General features: G+C 34.4%; 2 protein-coding genes across 13 annotated transcripts in view; one reads left to right on the forward strand and one right to left on the reverse strand.

Annotated features, from left to right (window-relative positions):
• The window catches only part of LOC122720393 (KH domain-containing, RNA-binding, signal transduction-associated protein 2-like), a 106,511-nt gene that overhangs the window by 30,758 nt on the left and 53,951 nt on the right, over positions 1-21,802 (forward strand). For all 3 annotated transcript variants that reach the window (XM_043947090.1, XM_043947093.1, XM_043947091.1), the window contains exon 9: positions 10,863-10,958. The gene's annotated coding sequence lies outside the window, so the exon portion shown is untranslated. The remainder of the gene's footprint in view (positions 1-10,862; positions 10,959-21,802) is intronic.
• The window catches only part of LOC122720392 (transcription factor AP-2-epsilon), a 236,919-nt gene that overhangs the window by 22,920 nt on the left and 192,197 nt on the right, over positions 1-21,802 (reverse strand). For 9 of the 10 annotated variants that reach the window (XM_043947085.1, XM_043947084.1, XM_043947082.1 and 6 more), the window contains 2 exons: positions 14,470-14,685; positions 13,910-13,961 (listed from right to left, as the gene is read on the reverse strand). In XM_043947085.1, coding sequence (XP_043803020.1) covers positions 13,910-13,961; positions 14,470-14,685 — 268 coding nt within the window. The remainder of the gene's footprint in view (positions 1-13,909; positions 13,962-14,469; positions 14,686-21,802) is intronic. The other variant, XM_043947078.1, reaches the window with a different exon arrangement.

The raw sequence follows: 21,802 nt of genomic DNA on the forward strand, positions 1-21,802 counted from the left end.
AAACAAAAATTAGTGTGTGCATTTCCTTACTTTCTAACTTTCACCATCTCGATTTTGTAATTTGAGAAATTATTCGATACTTTGATCAATTATTCAACGCGATTGTTTTCTTATAGAGTATACATATACATGTATAGATATTATATAGGGGAAAAAATTAACTAGATAAAAACGGAAAGGAAGGAACGCCACTCTTTCTTTTTTCAAAACTTGAGAATTTGACTGGAGAAGAAGAAGAAAGGAATTTTCCTCTTCGAAACGTTTTCTATTTCACTGATTAGAAAAATCATATCAAATGTCAGAAGGTATCGTTTTGAATGGAGAAGAAGAAGAAGGAGAAGAAGAAGAAGAAAGGAAAGAACGGTTCGAGAAACGTTCCTCGAGTTATCTCGCCTTGTTATCTTCATCTCGGTAACGGCACTGGAAGGTGTATTAATTTATTTAATGGGGATAACTCATTTTTCTTTGCTCACGTTATAAAACGTGTAATTATCCTATGGATCGTTTTAACCTTTCCCCGGTGTGAATTGTGAAATCGTCTCAGGGATGAGCCCGTTATCGATCAATCGATCGTGAGTTAATTACTTAGGTATGTTATCGATTAATTCATGGACAAGTGTACCAACGATCCCGTGACATTTCCATTCTTCCAATGCTCATTTTCAACGATATTACGATATCAATCGTGAATAAGTCGAAATATTTTTCGCTATTTATGACAAATGTGCTCCTTTTTTTTCCAAGGGATGTTCAACGATATCTAACTAATACGATCGTTACTCGATTTATCTTAACGACTAAATTGCAATGCAACGGACCACGTTGGTTGGAAATTATACCATGAAATTCATTCATGGCGGTAATTTGCAAATTGCTAGGTGCGCGTTGGAAAAAAAAAATATATATTTCTTCTTTTCTTTTTTCCCGCGTTTTCTTTATCGTTATTTTTTTTTTTCCTTCCATTCTTTTTCACTTTCAAAATTGCGTTGCGTTAATTTATCGCATCGTTGTGAAATCACGATTTAAGATGGTGATTTAAGATAGTATCATTATGTCACATATGCTTGTAAAATATACGTTTCATTCAAGAATAATATCATTGTGAAAACGGAGGATTTAATGTGACTGTTTATCGAGTTTTAAATGTGAAAAATATTGAAAGATCGAGTGCTTGATATTTCAAGTGAAAGAAACTTTTTGAAACTTATATACCTTCTAATTATTCTATTTTAATTAAATGAATAGATACAACTTATATGGGGGAAAATCAAGATAAAAAGAATTATATTTTTATTTTCTATTCTTTCCTAAAATTCGCAACTTTCCATTTCCATACAACATTCCAACTAGCCAAGAACATAATTTCATAAATCTTAAAACTTAATACCAAAGATGATCAAATACAAAAATCGTGGAGAACAAAGTCAGAAATACCATGACGACAGCAAAGAAAAAAAAAAAACGTAATCGAGGAGCATTTTAAAACTCAACGTCATAAATTTTCCGTATGGATTCGAAACTTAACCGACCAATGAGATTTTCACTCATCCTTCACGCTCTCTTCAACTGGATATGGAAAGCACGTAATCCACATCCACGCCTCGGTATCCAAGGATCGGTGGCGCGTCTTGTTTTAACCCGAGATAACGTCTAGGAAGTCGCCACCAGATAATTTGTCACTCGGGCAACGTGGATATATTACCATGTACTGTTGAAACAAAAGTGGCAAAAATCTTGGTCACGACTTCTACAACCGTGAAAACGACTCGCTTCTACGTTGCACGGGTTAAACAGCCAGCTTTTATGTTAATTACGGTGCTCATAATATGATAATAATAATAGACACGATACGTTGGTCATGGTATTAGATGATCCTTCGTGGTATAATTATATGGCAATGGAAGATGATTGTGATAAAGGTCAATCGAGGGTTAAGGAAATTTAATTATTCTTTAAATCGATGACGAGTATTTCTTTTTAGAAATAATTTTTCGAAAATATCGAACAATTTTGATGACGAGGAATGGAACCAAAGATAGATACTGATAAAAAGAATGAAAAGAAAATGTAGAATTTTTAAAACTGAATAATTCTTGCCTATATTGATGTGTTCCAACGTATGCTTCTCTAAGAGTTATTAAAATTGCAAATATCGATTAATTATAAAATGTATTTTAATCATTCGATTTTTATTTAAATGTAAGATCTCTTACAATTTTCGCTTTTAGAAAATTAGAAGGAAATAAAATAAAAATAATAACGGAGGAAGAACGAGAGTACAAACGATTCATCATGATTAAACTCTCATCAACCGATTAATTTCGCAACAAGTTTTTCACTTAATATTTTTCACTCCGTTAAAACAAGCAACGATCGTTTGTCAGAGACATTGAAATGGTATCGGGTATATTGCCGAAGCGTGGGTAGTCAATTAAGCCCTGGAACAGCGATAAATCGTTGCTGCTGTTTGATCGGGAGACTGAATAAAACTTCTTTCCATTTGACGTCGGTGGATCTCGGGCACGGAACAACTATCTGACAGGTAGATTGTGGCAAATGGTAAATCGTGGGCGGAGATTGTACGTTCGGTACAATCATTATAATGTTAGGAAAGTTACAATGGAGTAACATTATCGAGAGAACAGTTTGATAATAACACGGGCCACGTGATTCTGGATCATGAGGCTTGTTGATCGTTATCTCGCGATATTTTCTCCTTGTTGAAACTTGGCTGTTTTGTTTCAACGATGAATCGAAATAAAATATTGAAAGAGAGAAATTGTTTGATCAAAAAATATTACGGTATTTTTCGGTATATTGAAAATTCTTTATCATTATTAGAAGTAATGATTTTATTGAAATTTGTTCTAGATTATTTATTTATATTCGAGCATCAAAAATAAACTCGTTAATAATTTAATCAGTTGAATCAATGAAATTTAATAACGTTTTATTAAAAATTTTATTAGTTATATTGATGATATATTTTGAAAATATGAAATATACCATAAATATAATTCGAATATTGCAATCTTTGGAGTATTGTTTCCTTCCATGTTTCATTTTTCATCTCAATTTTTTTTCAGATTGTATCTCCATTATCAATTCAATATTATTAATCGATAATTTGTTGTACAAGGGAGACTAAATTATTCAATATTAATTCATACTTTAGCACTATGAGTTAAGAATGACCAAACAGTTATTAATTTCTCGATAGTTTTTAACCAAAGAATTATTCATACTTTATATTTCCGTTCAAATATTTTAATATTTTATACGATCATTTAGCGATTAATCAATAAAACAGGTTCCAAGAAATCGACAAAGTTACATAGGCACGACATTTATACTTCTTCATTATCATTCGTTTTATTATTACCACACACATGTCAGAGATTTCTTCACAACATATCTTAAAATTTCTTCGTGCATTTCAATGTAGCAGTTATCAAGTAGCATATACGATTATACATGGCTAGCATGCCATCATTCATCATTAGTATATCTAATTAAATATTCGAACAAGGTTTAAACAAGATTTGAAAAAGTTTTCCTTTTCGTGTAAGGGAAAAAATTAAGCGTTCTGCAATTCTGTAATATATTATACGTATTTCTTTTTTTAATGTTGTCTGTTTTTCTTTTTTCTTTTTTTTCTTTTTTTTTTTTTGCATTTCGAAGAAAACATTTTGATATCAAGTTACGACGCTATTCATTTATATTCTGAAAATAAACGTAACACTTAGTTATTTATAACTTGTTAACTTGTGTCCATCTAAATTTAATACTTTACCCAAATAAAACTAATCAAAAGTAAAAATAAATTACCAATTTTTCAACTGAAAAAAATATCAAAATATTTTCTTATATCAATAAACGAAAAGTAAAATCTATAATAAAGAAGAAATGGTACGTTGTCGAGCACATGAGAAACGGCAGATTGCCAGGTAGCACTTTTACTCGCGATGGCTAATAACGATCGTGATCGAGGGGTGCAATTTTCATTCCAACGGAAACGATGGAGAAACGAACGGGAGCACAACGAGCGGAACACATTGGACGTCAATGAAGCAACTTGGACGGTTAAACGTTGCAAAAGAGACCCACACTTGTGCAAAGAACATTTATACCTATCCTTTTGGCGGGACAGAAGGCAAATCTTCGATAATTTGCCGGGAATATAGCCATGCACGCGTGGTTATGATCGTGAATGCGTTTCGTAGAACTTATTGGCGGGATAATGGAGCTTAATTTGAATGTTAGCCAGAAATATTTTTAGTTAGTTGGATTACGTCGTCGGAGAATACTCGAACGTTACTTAAATAAAATATTTGAACTATGATTGAATTCTTACGTTATTCTGTTAAGTTTTAAAAGAAAAATTTGTCCAAAAGGAGTTAAATATTTAAATAATTACGATCAGTGTAGTTGTTTGTGGTAGGTTTTATGCGTCTCTTGGAATCTTTTCCTTTTTTTTTTTAAATTTAAAAATAATATTATGCACATTGTTACAAAAATTAATATTATATAATTGCAATATCTATGGAATACATACAATAAAACTATAAATCGAATTCTTAATTACAATAGTGTTTTTGAAAATGATCGATGCTAGTTATTCAATCGTATTTGAATTACAAAATTATATATGTATAGAAAAAATATTAAATATTCAATTTTATCTTTTAATAAAGAGAATTTATATTATAATACAGCACAAGCTTCTATTTATGTTCAAAAAATATGAAATTGAATAATGCGATTTTTAAAATTCATTAAAGTAAAATTCACTTTAACGAAGATTACAAAATAGCAAAACAATCTTCTTCAAGTCCAATACCTACATCGAAGAACAAAATTAAAATATCAGAAGAACATATTACCAATATTCAATAAATGAGAGATATATTTCTTTTTCAAACATATTGAAACCGTAAGAATGATTTTATCCCATGATTATCTATAACGATTATATCAAATTAATCATTCTGACGTGAACATGTACAATTGTTAAATTTCAAACTATGATTGATGACGAAGAAAATTACCGAATGATAAAAATTCTATTCAGAAAGTATACGATAAAGAGTGAAAAAAGAAACGATTACAAATATGATCAATCGTTGAAATATATACACGGATACCAGTAAAAAAATGACGGCTTGCCAAAGCGACTACCAAGATTGATGACGATTAAATCTATCAAAAAATAAGAATGGATCGAAAATTATTTCTTTGCGAAATTCAAATCTGAAACATATCGAAGGTTTCGAAACTCTCGACATCCATTAAAATAAATCTGAACTCTAAAGCACAAACTCGACCAGATTATTATATCCTCAAGCCAAAAATATTTCTCTCTCAAAAGTTCTCGGAAAATTTAAGTTTGGAAAAACTTTCGAAATTTCGAATATCCGATCTTTAAAAGGATAAAACTTTCATTTATTTCATCCGAAAGTTGAAATAAAAAAGCTTAAAAAAAAGAAAGAAAAAAATCCGCAAAAAGGCTACCATTCAATGAAATATAAATGTAATACACACATACACGTGCACCGGTGAAAAGTCATCCGAGGAAAGGCGATTAACTCCACGGCGCATCGTCGATTTATCAATCGTCACCCATACAATGAAAAAAACTTAACAACGATTCTCTATTATCTGTAGCCCCGGGGATATTTAGAGAGATCATTTCGAGGTGGATGTCTATGATTTTAATGATACGATATACGCCGGTATATTTGTGATTAATAGGCCGATTATGTAACGCGATTATTGCACAGGTGTATTGATAAATTAAAAGCGGTCGGTTTGCTAGCGCGAACCTTAAATTAATCGATGCGTGCGGTTTCGTTGCTTTGTAATTAAGACAATGGAGTTAATACGAATCGATATCTCGATAATAATCCCGTTTTTCTGGATATCAACTCGATCAAATTTTCACCCGCGTTACGAAACGAATTGCAAGAGAAGAATTTTCTTTTTCTTCTCCTTTTGGATTCGCTTGTTGGTTTTGTATTATACGCGTGTAAGTATATGTATTATATTTTATAAGCTGCGATTGTCTTTAAAAGGATGAATGGGATTTATGGAAGTACATGTATTATTTTGAGAACTCGATTAGTTTTGTCCAAGCTGAGGTATTTTTAACGCAGACATGTTTCACGTATGAAAATATATTTATAAAGGGAAAAAAGAGAAATTAAAAGTGGAATTAATTTTTTTCAATTTGTGGTTTATTTTCGATCTCATTGATGATAATTACTAGTGTCTCGAGATTTTATCGTATAATAAACGTATCGTATACGATCCGGATACGCCTTTTTTCCTCTTTATATTGCATAAATGATAATAAAAAATAATTGTGATAAACGATAATTATCCAGAAATAAAACTGAAAAAAAGAATCAATGGATAAGAAATACGGAGCACTTTTTTCAGAAAATTACGTATAAGATTCATATTCATTTAAAAAGAGAAGAATATTACAAATATTTCAAATATCCAATGCCATAATATTAATTTAAAAAATAATATACAGATTCTTCTTTTTTTTACTAAAATTTATCCACATTGAATTGAAGATTTCATTTACTCATCCTTTTTTAATTCCTCTTTTAATAATAATCAACAAAATATTAAACTCTCACCAATAGTAATTTTTCTATACATTCATTATTCTATATATATTCATTTGTGTCAGATTTATCGCGGATCCATGGATCAATCGGTTCCAACTCGTCAAAGGCTCGTTCACTGCTCAAGGCTGAATTTCAACGTATTACGTAAATGAACGTCAAACTTATCACGCATTTGCTGGACAGATATACCTTACGATCTCTCATCGTTCGCCATTCCATCACAATTTTTAGATGATCTTTCACGAGTGCTCGCTCGGGGGATGGTAACGTGATGTTTTAATTGATCTCGCAAACCGATCATTTGTTCTTCCGTGTTTTTGTTTCACAATGTTGCACGGCCGATTATCGATCAATGTCGGAATAAGCGTGCGTTTGAATGATCATTCGAATAAAGTTTCTATTACGCGCATTTACCTTTGCCATGCCTCGTTTTTCGAATATGGAATCGCGTATTAGTTTCTTCCTTTCCCAGCCTCGTTTCTCTATGTTCTTCGCGCACGATGAAAAATTATCGACACATTCCGTGACTTGGCTCAAATACCATGTAATTTATGAGTTTGTGATTGATGCGAGTAATTTTTACAAGTTTTAAATTACAATGGGAAAAATCGATCGAGATTAATCTTGGCGAGTCTCGTTACGTTAAGTTGAAGAAATGAGGTTGAATTTGATAGATATTTCATCAAATTTTTAATTTTAATTCCCCTCACCTGGAGTATAAATAATTTTTCAATATGTAGCTTACATATGGAGATATCATTACGATTAACCGGAAACTTTCTGCGAAGTAGAATGTAGAGAATTTTATATGAAATAAAAACTCGATTAAATATCACGTACGTGATATTAACTTTTTTAATACGAAATTAATTAATTATGTAAGAAAAACAACTTCGATTTTAATTAATACAGTTTTTTCTGCATCTATAATTACAAATAATATCCACATACTCTTCTTATAAATATTTTTCCTATTCCCCTATAAAAAATCTTTGAAGACAACGCTTCAACTCGTCCAAATATCAAACAAACTTTGAAAAAAAAAAAAAAGAATGTTCACGATTCACGAAATTATTAATTCATCCCCTTCCTTCGAAATGTTAAAAAAAAGTATGGAAACGATGGAAACTTTGCACGCGCGCATTCCAGTAAAAGGCGTTAATTTGCAAAAGTGAGAATAGCCTTGAGCCTTGGAGCCTCCAAGTTCGCCACGTGCAGTGTGTCCCGCGCACGCACAATTTCCTGGGCAATCAACGTCCCGGAAACTTAACCAATCGCCTCGTAGAAACGAGTTCACTTATTTCTCGACCTTGATTGGTTACCACCGAGGGGCTGGGGTGTGACTTTTCGACCCTGGCACTCCAGGGGTGTCTCGTGAGCGAGGCAGGGATCCACCTGGCCCGAGGGCAACGCGCCACTGGTCCTCGTTAATTTCATTAGGCCATGAATTCTGGGAGGTTGGCTGCCCTTGAACAAAGATGGTGGCCCACCCTCCATCCAAAACCCGATCCTTTCGAATCGAAGGGGGGAGGGGGACAATGAGAAAAAGCCACTTATCCGCCGCTCCTCGAGAGGAGACTTTCGATTGAAATCGATTTAGCGGCCACGTTCGAGAATCCGCTCGATCAGAGATGGGATCAAGTATGACGTATGCAGGTTCTGATCGTGAGTATTTGAAAATGATTCACGTTGTAGATATAAAAGGGTGGAGAGATAGGTGAAAATTTGAATTTTTGAACGATTTTGCGTTTTTAATAAAATTTGTATCGCAAAATAATGGCGTATTTGAGAGGTATAATCTCTCGTTTAAAATAGTCTCTGAAAGGAAATTAAATTTACTATATGAAGTATATATGTAATATTTTATGTAATATTGCACTGATTCTAAAGATTCTAAATTGTAAAATAATAACGTAAAAGTAAAAGATAATATGCAATTAATATTCGAATTGATTTTTTCAGAAAGAGTTTTGTACTTGAAATAAATTTTTAATAAAATATCTATGCGATATGATTTAAATCGATATATTTGATAACTATTGAATGTACTCCTCCTCAGAAAGATCTTATTAATTGATATTGAAATAGCTTGAATCGATAAGTTTCTGATGTTACAGGATTTTTCAGTCGCGCAATTTGTCGAGATAATTAGCTACTTTGATAAATGCCGTGAAGTCATCTGATTAAATTGTGATGGAATAAGTCTATTCAAAAGTTTTTCTACGAGAAAGATCATATCTCGAGGTTTAGTGGTTTAAATGAGATAAATGGAGATCAAGATTATGGTGTAACATGTTCATTCCTTGCCCAACTTTACGTAGAAAAACGGTATGAATGAAATTTTTATAGATAGAAATGTCTGCTTAAAATTCAACGTTAATACGAAGCTTTAGTAGTATTCTTGGGGGAAAAATAAAAAGAGATCTTTTTTATTTTTAAGGGAAATAAGTCTGGTATTGCTTAACTAAGCTACACGGGATAACGAGACACGAATTTCTAATGTAAAATACGGCATTGGCGATCTAATGTAAAATACAGCCGCTAGAAATGTAATCAAATAAGAAAAAGATGCATAGAAATAGTTTCATTTCAAACAGGTTTTCTGTGGATGATGTAACCAATTTTTTCTCCCCCCCTCCCTTGATATCGATACTTAAATCGCTAGGATAATGTATGCAGATAAAATGTGAACTCCGTTATAGAAAAAAGCGCGAAAAAAAAGCCGAATTATTCAGATATATGCAACGATTAATGAATGAATCATTGGAATTGCAGGCGCCAAAGGGTGAATAAAATCCTACCTGCGCGAAAAATGCATAAAATTTAAATTATTATTATTAAAAAATCAATTGCTATTAATATATAGTGTTGAATTTACGATTAAATTTTCAGAATATTTTTTTTATTCAGAAAATTTTTATACCTTTCCAGCATATATACATTTTATTCAGAAAATTTTTATACCTTTCCAGCATATATACATTTAATTTATTCATTAAAAAAAAAAAGAAAAAAAAAAGAAAAGAATCAATATATCTTTGCGAAATAAAATTTAATAAACAATATAATTCACATAAATATAAATAATAAATTCGTGCAAATGAAAAATCTTATTTTTAACAACGGTAACGAGACGATTTATATTACGCATGTATATTACACGTGTTGGACGAAAAAAGGTTTGTTGTCGAAAGTTTATTATTATGTCGAAGATTAAAAGGAAGATATAATCATAATATACTTTCCTAATGAAACGTAACGAGAGGACGACTCTAATCCGATATCCAAAACACACGTTGGCTTCGTAAATTACTGTTACTGATCATAAGTCAAACCGACGTGGAAAGGTGCGCATAATTTTCGAGCTCTTGTCACGGCAACACCCAACACCCATTCTTCTTCTTTTCGTTTAATTTTTAAGAAGAGCACAGTGCGCGTAACGTGCAGAAATAACGAGGAAAGTTAATTGACCATGGACACCATTGACCGGTTAAATTAGAAAAATCATTAACACGGTAAATGCCTTCGCTGGCCTCATTTGAATGATTAATTGTTTCTAACGCGACACGGTCTCATCGTTGACGAAGGACGATTGATTAACCACAAAAACTCGTTTCATCTCCTTACGCGCCGCTTAGGATCTCTTTTTCTCTTCGCACCTGTTTGGCAAGTAGAAAATTACCCTGTTTTTGAATTTACCTGTTCTTAGGATTTCTTGAATCTTTTTTCTTCCTTTTTTTTTTATTTTGGAAATAATAAGAGAATCATTTCAATTACGAAAGTATTTTTAATACAAAAATTACATTTTCTTTTTTTAGATAGAAATGGATCTTGAAAAGTAGTCTTCAATCTTTAACTTTTATGATATACGTTTTCTTGTAAGATTTTTTTTTTACTCGTTAAAAGAGGAACGGATTACACGAAATAGTGGTTGAAACAGATGTCAACAGATGTCAGATTATACATTGTAACGTGAACTTGTAGTTTAATGTGATTCGCCAACTAGTTATCTACGACCTGTAGTTACATTCGCCAAATGTTCCATACAATTTTTTCGATTTCTAAGTGAATTTTATTTTATTTTCGATTATAATAACACACATTCTTTCTTTTATCAAGAAATATTATTCCCCAATACTTTCCCCAATTTCTTCGATATTTTTTCAATTTTCTCAATCAAACGAGGCAAAGTTTTCAATCTTAAAATTTTCAATTTTTTTGCAGTTCCAAGTTCCGAGAAAAATCCATTTCGTTCGTATACCTTGGAGCAACGTTAAACTGGTAAACTGGAGCACGTCGAGGAGTGACGAAGGAGCCAAGGTAAGCTGCAAGTAATTGTATAACCGGCTTCCGAGAAACGGAACGCGTATGTTATGTCGTCGGTTGTATGTATTTGTCGCTGCTCTCGCCAATCGGCTCTAGATTTCAACGTGTGACGAACAATTTTTATAACGTACGTAGGCGGAGACGGAGATTTTTTTTCATTTTGACACGGATCGAAATTATATCACAGAAATATTCGCGTATACGTTGAATTTCTAATATTAATATTTCTGATACATTTTTTTTTTTTTTTTTTTGATAATCACGGACAAAGAAAATTTCTCTCGCTTCGATGGATTCGAAAATCTTCGACGGAGAAAGAACTAAACTATCCTCTCCATTAGGATCTCACGTACACGCGTACACGAATAATAAAAGAAGTCGCGCGCCCGTTAAAGTGAACACGCGTCTCTCGGATACACCTTTCTAAATTCGACGATACAACGTCGAAATACGTGGTTCGAAACAAAGGGACAATGGCGGCTCGGGGTGGAAATGGAAGGGAATGGAAGGGAAAACTGGGCAAATATAAGCCCGAGTGAGAGGGCGCGTAACAAGGCATATAATAACCGACGGTGACGTTCGAACAAACAGCCATCTGTAGGTAATACCCCCGTGGTGTGTAACGCCCCGAAAACTGCGCCCCGCCAAGAAATTACAATGACAATGAACGAAATCCGACCCGCCTCGGGCCAATTCCACTCCAGTTTTATTTCTCCTTCGCGCCTCCAAAGCATCCTGGCCTAACCTACGTACGTACGCACGTATTTTTGCCGAGTGGACCGGTAGTAACACCTTTTTTTTCCCCTCCCCCCTCCTCGCCATTGTGTCGTCCGTTCGGAAAAATCAAGAATCGCATCGAGGGTCCTTGTTGCTTCGTTGTTTGAATGAACATTCGACTAAATTTTAACACTAAGTATGGTAAGATTATGACGAGTTGCGAACGGGGAGGTCGTGTTCAATGGACAGGCATTGGAATTTAAAGTAATATTCGAATGCACGATTTTTCGAATTGAATATTTATCTCGTCTCCTGTAAGTCTAATGTGATTACGTATCGATCCAGCATTCTTTTATCTTCGAAAAGTAAAGTCGATCTTTAATTCTATTTTTAAGAAAAATTCGAAATTTCTCGATACGTTTCGAAATGTTGGAATATTTTAATCTTAAGGAAAATCTATCCAACGCGATTGAAGTGAATACACCGAACGAGGCGCAATTTTCCTTGTAATATCATTCCATCCACAAGATCCATCTTTTCGAAACGAACTAGTTACGCAATCGTGCGTATTGAGCAGTCTTACGATGGAGAAAAATTCTCTACGTCGAACGAAATCGAGAAAAACTTCGCGCGCAATGGAATAGGAAAAACATACACGTGAGTCTAAATGAAACTATTCTGCTGTTCGTATAAATTGGTTATCTGTAGGTTTATACGCAGTTCCGAGAATCGGTAGCGAGATCGGCGTGAAAGTGCGACCCACTATCGGCTAGGCGATTTTATTAAACGAGTTTCCGAAGATAAACTTTTAATTAAACCGATGACGTGTGGACTTTTACCTAGTTCGATGTTATCTCGACCGACCGTTTTTTGATAGGGTGGGGGGGGGGGGAGGGCGGATGGGGGATTGGAAAATGAATTTCAGCGGAGTGAAGAGAGGGGTTTGGGGTGGCAAGGTAATTGGGTTTATTATCTGGCAATTTTGTTTCCCGATCAAATGAGTTACTTCGTGGGTGATTTTGGATCGCGATTATCTTAATCGCGATGAGAATAATGCAAGATATAAACAAAAAAATTGGTTAAATAATCTGTGAATGGGCAACTGTTTTTTTTTTTAGCTTGGATTGTCGTGGATACAACGATGGTGTAATAGGAAAGATTGTGATTTTTCAAGTTAACAATATCTGTTCTATCGCTTGGAGAAATCTATAGTGATGCATCGATATTTCTTCGAAATTAAATTGACCCATTCCTTGATTCTTCAAATCATATATATATAGTCTTACCAGTTTTCAATTTTTATTTCAAAATATAATTGAATCATCGAATCGTAATTATATAGATATATCTCGTGAAAAATTTTTCCAATTTTAACGTTTCAAAGAGTAAAGATTCTATTTTCGCATATTTAATTTTCTTTAAAATTATATAATGAAAATTAAAAAAAGCAGAAAATAGTTTCTAAAGATACTCGTAATATAAACTTAAATGTTATCTTCATAAATTTTTTTCCGCTTATCTATTCGAATCAACGTCAAGATCTCTACATTCGGTAGAAATTGAACGACGATTAAAAATCCTTGTCATATCCTTCCCTCCCTCGGTTGTGCTTCATTTTATTCGCAATTAAGGATCTTTAAAATTCTATTAATGGCGGATGAAGGACGAAGGCCATCTACTTTTTTTTTTTTTTTTTTTACCTTTCCATCTTTGCTTTTGAAATTCACAATCCGTTCACGGAGCAAGCAATCGATACGACACTCGAGGAGATAAATTCTAATTAAAAGCGGCAAGTTACCGGCATGGCTACTTTATATTTCCGGTTTGGGCGGCGGACACGTTTTCCACACGATGGGAATAATACCCGCCATCTCTCGCGCCTTTATCCTTATATACGAAACGTAATTCCTTTTTTTTTTTTTCCTTTTTTTTGCATTCGTATCTTATCGCGTAAATTTGTCGATTCGATGGAATTTAGAACACTGTTAAGAAACAGAGGAGCGCGGACTCGGAAAATAATGTGGAAACGGCGTCTTTCGAGATCGAGATGGACGAGGCCGATACGATGATGATGATTTGAGTGGCGCGTCTGATAATGAGCATTTAAACCGGTGGGGAACAGGTTTAAAGGTTCAAGACCGGAAGGAAGTCGATTATCAGGGAAATAAGACTCATCTTGAAAGATCAATCGCCTCGAGATTACAAGTGATTAGGACAGATTTACTTACTTTTTAGGAGAGGAAGATCGTTCATGAACCCTCCATCGTCCACGTTTGTGTTCTGGAAAGAATTTAAAGAAGAGATTAGAGAGAATATATATTCATAATTCAAATTCATAAGGGAGTTAATTTCTAATTTATCTTAAAAAGAAAAAATATTGTCGAGACACATTTTAATGGAAGTTAAAGTCCACGCGAAAACAAAAGTAATAATTTAATCTTATAAATAAAATTGGTTTTGCGATAACATTGATGAAATTCTACTCATATTCTTATTTATTAACGCTCGATAATTTTATATAAGAATAAGATATCAGTAGAACTTAATTCCCTTTTCCTCCCCAAAATCTGATTCTAATTCGTGCAAATTTTTTATTCTTACATATACAATTAAATAAACATTAAACTTTCTTCATTCTTTGAACGACGAATAAATTTTTAGAGGATCGTAATGCAAGAGAAATCGATTGTGGGATCGCAATTTCTTCGTAAAATATTGTTGTTTCGTAGCATTTTCATTCGTGTCAATTGTAGAACGATAATAGAGAAAATACGTTGCGATTACGTACATCGTCGCTCACCTGGGGGTCGTCTACGAGGCTGCTGTGGAGAACGAGGTCGGTTTGGTCGAGGCCTGGGGGTGGTAGAAGGGCGTCAGGACGGCGGACAGCGCCGTATTCGACGCCTCGCCCGCCGCCACCTCCACCTCCACCTCCGCCTCCGCCTCCTCCGCCTCCGCCGCTACTGCGTCCGCCGTCGTACGGAAACGACGCGTGCATGTTCGTCTGAAATTCATTCAAAGAAGAGAAAAAAATACGTTATTCGCGATATTTATGAACTGTAGTAATCATATATAGATTAAAAAAAGATGTTTACGCAAATACAAGATTTAAGAGATTTAAGATATTTTGTGCTCGTTGCATAGACAGTTTGAAGTTTTATTGATCCTTACGCGAATTCCTTTTACATTTTTCACGTCAAATGTGATGAACTAATTAAAGAATCTTTGAGAACAAAATGTTTAGTTTTATTTATATTTATATTTGAATGAAAGTTTTAAGTAGTAATTTGTGTGGTTTTCAAAAAATTCAATTCAATTATTCCTCTTTCTAATGAAGAATTCATAAATATGACAAAAAATTATTAACATATACGGTTGATAATTGAACGTTAAACGTTTCCATTCGAATTAATGACAATTGCGAAATGATTACGAGCACGAAAGAATCGCTCAATGGAAATAATCATGGTATAATTACTTTTCCAGTAAGTCGTGGCACGTTGCAGTGAGTAAGCCGTGTTATTTAAAGACAGGTGTAGATTACCTTTTACGCGGATTGTCAACATTATTACAGGTATTCTAGGTCACTTAATCTAACTTCTTTACTTCTGCTTTTTAATGCACGAACAGAAAAAAACACGTATTAATTTTACATCGTTACTGTCCATCGTATCAACTCATACATCCTCTTTTGTTTTAATTCCTCTATACGCGCCTTCTATTGTACGATAAAACAAATATATATTACAATCTTGAAATTCTTCTAAAAACCATTAACCTAAAAATTATAGAAATATAAGATATAAATTTTCTCTTACGATGGAATAAAATCGAGAGAAATTCTTTTACCAAAAAACGTGAAATTAAAAGGGTTCAATTCTCCAAATCCAACTCTCGTCATCGAAATAATCTCAATCGAGAATACGCAAACAATTTCTTTGTGAGAAACCATTATTATTACGCAGAAACGCACAAAAGAAAAAAGAAAAAAAAAGAAAATAATGCAACTCGAATTCACGTGTAATTTTCATCCAAAGTGGCGCGTCCGGTTCGATACGATAATTAGCCATAAATCCATCGTGTGACATCGGTTTAATTCGACCCAAGTACAAATAAATTTTCAACTGGATCGATAATAATTCGTCGAGGCGAGCGTCGGATATTAAAACCAAATTAAAACCTCGATTAATCCTGTATCCAAGAATTACGTAAATCGATCGTTCCCTCGTGCACTTTTAAAGGATATCGCTCACTTCACTTCGGGGAAAGGATTAATTTTATTAAATTTGCAACGCGCGCGGGGAGTTGGAAGTTGTTAAAAAAAAAAAAAAAGAAAAAGAAAAAAAAAAGAAGAAGAAGAAAGAAAAGATTGTATTATACATTAAGATGAGACGTGGCGGGGCGATTGTAAACGATCACCGTAACCGTTCATAAATATTTGATCATTACCGGAGAACACATTTATTATTGTCGTGCGGTACACGTACGCAGTTATATCATTGCCGCATAAATTATTATGATCATCGTTATAATAGGATGTGTGGATTAAAATTCAAAAGCGATGAAAATTGATGTTTACGATCGGTGATCGCCTCCGTTCCCTTATTTTACTTACTTGGCAAACCAAATATTGTTTTTTTTTTTTTCCACGTCGTGTACAGATATAAATAATTTCCCCCGACGAATCAATATAATTGTTTATCAATTTTAATCTTATCGTTTTAATTCAATCTTTCCATTTTTAATTCGATTGGACGTTAATTCGATGGAACGTTGAAGTTAGGATAAAGTGGATGGAAGATTTAAGGGATAAATTTTACGGATTGAGGCAAAGGAAAAATTTCTCAAAAGTTATTTAATCTTCCGAGTTGTAAGTAATTTAATTTTGAGTTAAATAAAACAATATGCAACAAGATGGAACAAGAATAATTCTATCTTCTTCCCACCACTCTTCTTCTTTCTCTAAAATTAAACTTGTTCAAATCAACTCGAAGAATAATTATATTACATTTCTGCGTAATTAATTTTTATATTTTACGTTCTTGAATCGTTACAAAGTTACAATATCAGATTAAAATATTCTTACGTAAGAGACTATATACGTACAAGAAAATACAATACAAAAAAAGGAGAAATATATCGAGGAGAGAGAGAGAGGAAAAAAAAAAACAAAGGCAGTCTTCTAAGAATCGAAACAGAAGATAGACATACGTTCGGAATCTTAATCACATCCGACGAGAAAAACTAGAGATTTTATCGCGTCTGCAAGTCGGTCACAAGTACGGTTGTGTTACGAGCCCTTACCATTATTGCCATATATCTTTTCTATGCGATCCACGAGGTTCCAGCATCGAGAAGAAATCTCCGCGCACGTTTCGCCGATTTCCTATCCAGATTGTTCGCTCCATTGTAATCGTTTTCCCCGCAACGACTATTCTAGATTATTGCGATACGTTTTCTGGCCAGCGAATGGAACGAGAAAATAATATATATATATATATATATAAAACTTTGATATACTGTTCGATTTATCCGTGAATAGAATTAAAAGGTTTCCACGATCGAAACGAGATGAGACGTAAAAGTAATACAAACTACGATATAATGTAATACGAAAAAACGTAAATCTCGATAATCTCGCAACTTGTTATTAACTATTAGTTTAGAAATGCCACTTTCTCTTTATATCTTTTTCCCGTTTATTAAGATATTTGTCAATTATTATTTTCTTCGTAGTAAAATACCAGAGAACGTTATGTTATGCGTGTAATTCAGTGACTCATTTCCGATATAATAATCAATTAAATTACAGAAACTTAGCGATTTAATAATACTACAATAATAATTATTACACGTTTTATTAAATGAAAGATGAAAAATTAAGAAAGAAAAAGAAAATGAGAATGAAGAGGAAAATTTGGTCGTCGAAAAATTCTTCACTCCGTTTCGTCAATTCTTTTCAATTATTTATTGAAAGAAGATTGATCCACTATCCTCCATAATTACAAAAAGATTTTAAATCGTCGAAAAGATATCGAAGCGAAAAATTATTTGATAATTATTGAAAGAAGATTGTCCACTATCCTCCAATTACAAAAAGGTTTTAAATCGTCGTAAGGATATCGAAATTATTTGAAAATCGCGCGATTTATTGCGCGCCACGTCCATTTAGAGCGCGGCTTTCACGCGGGCAAAGAAATGGAAACGCGGCGCTAATTAACCCGGCCAACATAAGTGGACGAGCGTAGCGGCTATCCACTATCCATCGTCGTGTTAGTTATAAATTGATGTAACCATGCCGCCCGACTAATGAGATGAAATGTGATCGCCTTTCCCTCGTTAAACGCCGCGGCGGGATGAAGTCACGTCGACCGGTATTCGAGGTATCGATACTGATAAATGGGACCACGCGGCGGATATCACGGCGAGTCCTCCGCGTGTAACGAGTCTTGGTGGCGCGTTTCCTCTTGCGCAATTCGTGCACACTCTCCCTCTCTCTCTCTCTCTCTCTCTCTCTCTCTCTCTCTCTCTCTCTCCCTCTCTGTTTCTCTTCTTGTGTCGACGCGTTAATCGAGGGACAAAATTGCGCAACAAATTTTTACGGATAATGGTGTTATGCGACCGAGCAAATATTTGACGTTCGAACCGTCGAAATTTGTGCGGATCTTCGAAGAGAAGGGGGTGTGAAGAGGAAGTTGAGGACAAGTCGAAGTCCAAGCGGTTTGTCCAAGTGTAATTTGGTGTTTTGTCGTAGAGTGAAATTGTTTGGAGAGTAGAATACGAGGGATGTTAAAAGAAGTATACAATTGAATGTGATAATGATATATGGAAAAATTGAATAACTTTTTTTTTAATGATGTTTAATAAAGGAATATAATGTGGATTATCATGATCAGGGAAAGAGTAGACGTTTAACTCTTCCCCGAGTCGAGCGAGAAAGGCTCGACTCAACAATAAGGCAGATTTTCCGAATCTGAAAGATCCCTCGGCGAAGAGGCTGTCACAAATTGTACTCTCTCGAGCATAAATGTGAAGGGATCCAGACGAGATATACTACGTATAATTCGGTATAGAACGCGTGGGGTAGGAATAGGAGGAAGCACGAGGAAGCTGCTCGTTTTCAAGGATAAAGCTATTGGAATCGGTCGAACCACTTGGCTGATTATTGGCATTGTCGTCTCTTTTTCAGAAACCCTATCATCGTCTCGTCCCTTCCCTTCCAAAAAACGTTTCTCTCCTGGTATTATATATTTTGTTTTTTTTTTTTTTAAAAAAATACATAGACAGACTCTACGCGCGTACAATTTATAATTTTCCACGATTATTCTAATATCTAATGTACACTTGTAAACGCACAATGCAAGACAAGAAAATCTCAATTACCAATTTTTCATACGTTCCTATCTAAAAGATCTCCATCGATCCATGCCTCTCTCCCTTAATTCCTTTCGATCGCGGTAATTTATAATTTTCTGACATTCGAACCCGAATTGCTAAATATCTAAACTCGAAATATTCTCTGCATATATCCGAATACAATAAGCGCACAAAATTGCAAAATCACATCAATTCACAATTTTCAATTTTTCACGCGTCTTTTATCTAAAAGATCTCCACCATAACACGAAACACTTCTTCCCCGATTCTTTTCGAACGATCGCAGTAAAACGTTGTTCATCTCGTGTTTCTCTTAACCATTTTATACTAGAAACTACCGTATCATTGTTGTTCGGGTATGATGTAACATTAGTCATCGGCAGCTGGAACACCGCTTATTAATCGTTTTATCGCGCGAGATCAGTGATTACCGATTACACGGCCGATCCGACGTTACCTTGGCGAGTTACACACATGTGTGCCTCGTTCTGTAAAAATTTTTCACTGTGCCCGGAACTCGTGGTTTCTCGTGGGTCGCGTAAACGAAAAAAAAAAAAAAAAAAAAAAAGAGAGAAAGGAAAAAAGAAAGAAGGAAGAGGAGGGCGAGTTAAGACTGGAGGAAGAGGGTGAACCGGGACCGTTTACCCCTTTTACGTATCTCCAACACTGTCTTAAGGATTGCAACGCTTGGCATATTTCCGTCAAAGTAAACGTCTCTGGCATCCTCCCCGAGGGAATGCCAAAGGTCAGCCGAAAATTTAATAAGTAAATTACTCGAGGGAGGGCAAGGAACAATGTTTCGGGAGAGGGGGGTCCATTTCCAAGATATCGAGTTGTATTGGGATTTAGTTAAAGGAGAAAAGTATTTTATCTGTGTACGTGGATAGTTATTCTGGAGGATTCGTAATTCGTATCATTCGTGAAGTTTATCTAGAGAAGTTTATTTAAGTGAAATATATGTTAATAATCTTATCATCGGAGTAACATTACATTTCCTATCATTTGATTATACAAAAATAAAACGTTTGATGAAAGAAATTTAAATAAATAAATAAATAAAAGTTACGTGCAAATATTTCTTTTAACTCGTGTAAAAGAGAAATTTTTTACCAATTTTTTTCATTTATTATTTTTCATTCAAATAAAAAGGAAGTCACGTTCAGATAAACGAATTCAATTAACACAAGATCGTATAATTGTACATTAAAGATTTCATTCCAATAAATAGAGTTCTACGTTATAGTGGCGTGTTATAGTGATCCAAGGATACACGAGAAATATGATTTAGAAGAACCTTCACCAAACTTTCACTTTTTTTATGCGCGATAGAATGTAGAACAGTTTCTAATTTTTCTTTCGCCTAGAATATTAATTCCCTTCGGATTATAGTAATTAAGATTAAAAAGCTAGACTTTTTTCGTTTATCATTATAGATCACGCGTAATTACATGCTTTCAAACTCTGCCGAAGTTAGTTTCGAACAACGTGTCCCCTTGAAACTGTCGAAGCACAATCTCGCATCGTTGTCGTTCTCGATGTTAGGGATATTTGGGACCGAAAACTCTAAGGGTGACAAGAGTCGACGCATAGTGCTCAAGTTTCTTAACTATGATCAACTATGCAAGACTGTACGCCATTACTACGTACAGTTTGAGACTCTTTGTGCCCCGTCTACAATCTATCTTCCTCTATGACAGACCAGATAGTCTCCGATAATTCTGCGAATATTTTGTATTTTTAAAAAAAAAATAGACATTTTGCAGTTATTTATCTTCTGTAGAAAATTTTTAAGCATAGTTTTTGTAATTTTTTTTATAGATTATGTTTGGCTTATAATATTTTTCACTTATTGAAAAATAAATTTTCCCTCAATAGCGAGGAAATTATTCGTAAAATACGAAGATAAATTGCGAAATAGCGAACGGTATCTAAAAGTATTTGAACGATTTGCTCGATATTTCGCGGGGCAAGAGATTGCATCAGTGTAAGATTTCATTGAGATCGGCCACCCTCTTTTGAAGAATGTGCTTTAGGCAGGCCAAGATACGGTACGAGGGGTTGTAGCGAAATAATCGATATCTCAATCTCATATAATGGGTAAATATTTTAAAGCCGAATTTCGTGATAGAACATTCTGCACATCTATCCAACCTATAAAAATTATAATCATCAAAATTGTCTATCGTCAAAACACCTCTCTCTGCATTTAATTCAATTCATTGTTTCAAATAAATGACGCGTTGTCGATCCATCGATGATTATTTTTCCCAATGTACAACGTTCCCCTCCGTGTTTTACTCGTTTTACAACAAGGCGTGAAATAAACAATAATCGATGGAGAATTTCGGGCTCGCAACACGAGCTTGCATATGGTGGAGACAGATGCGTTAAACCGAGCCCACTCTTCTCTTTTTCTGGCCAGTTTCGAGCTGTGCGAAACTAAACGTTATTCTTCGGCTGAGTGTCGAATTTCGTTGAACACGGTCCTTTTTTTTTTTTCTGCGCGCGCGCGCACCAATGTCACACGACACCCATGGAAACCGCCCAAAACATAATCCACAACGCGTCCCACCCTTGTAATTAGGGTGATACTTTCATAAAAGGTATTGGGATAAGGTGTACCGCAAATACTATTACCGTGAGCGTTATTAGAGGTCTGAAGTTACCCCTAAATAGGCGGTTGGATCTTGGTGTTGCGTTACTTTATAGAGGCGTTGAAGAACGCGACGGGAGATTTGTTTGGG

Source organism: Apis laboriosa, unplaced genomic scaffold (genome assembly GCF_014066325.1).
Source record: "Apis laboriosa isolate Shangri-la unplaced genomic scaffold, ASM1406632v1 scaffold12_cov154, whole genome shotgun sequence".
NCBI classification, from domain to species: domain Eukaryota; kingdom Metazoa; phylum Arthropoda; class Insecta; order Hymenoptera; family Apidae; genus Apis; species Apis laboriosa.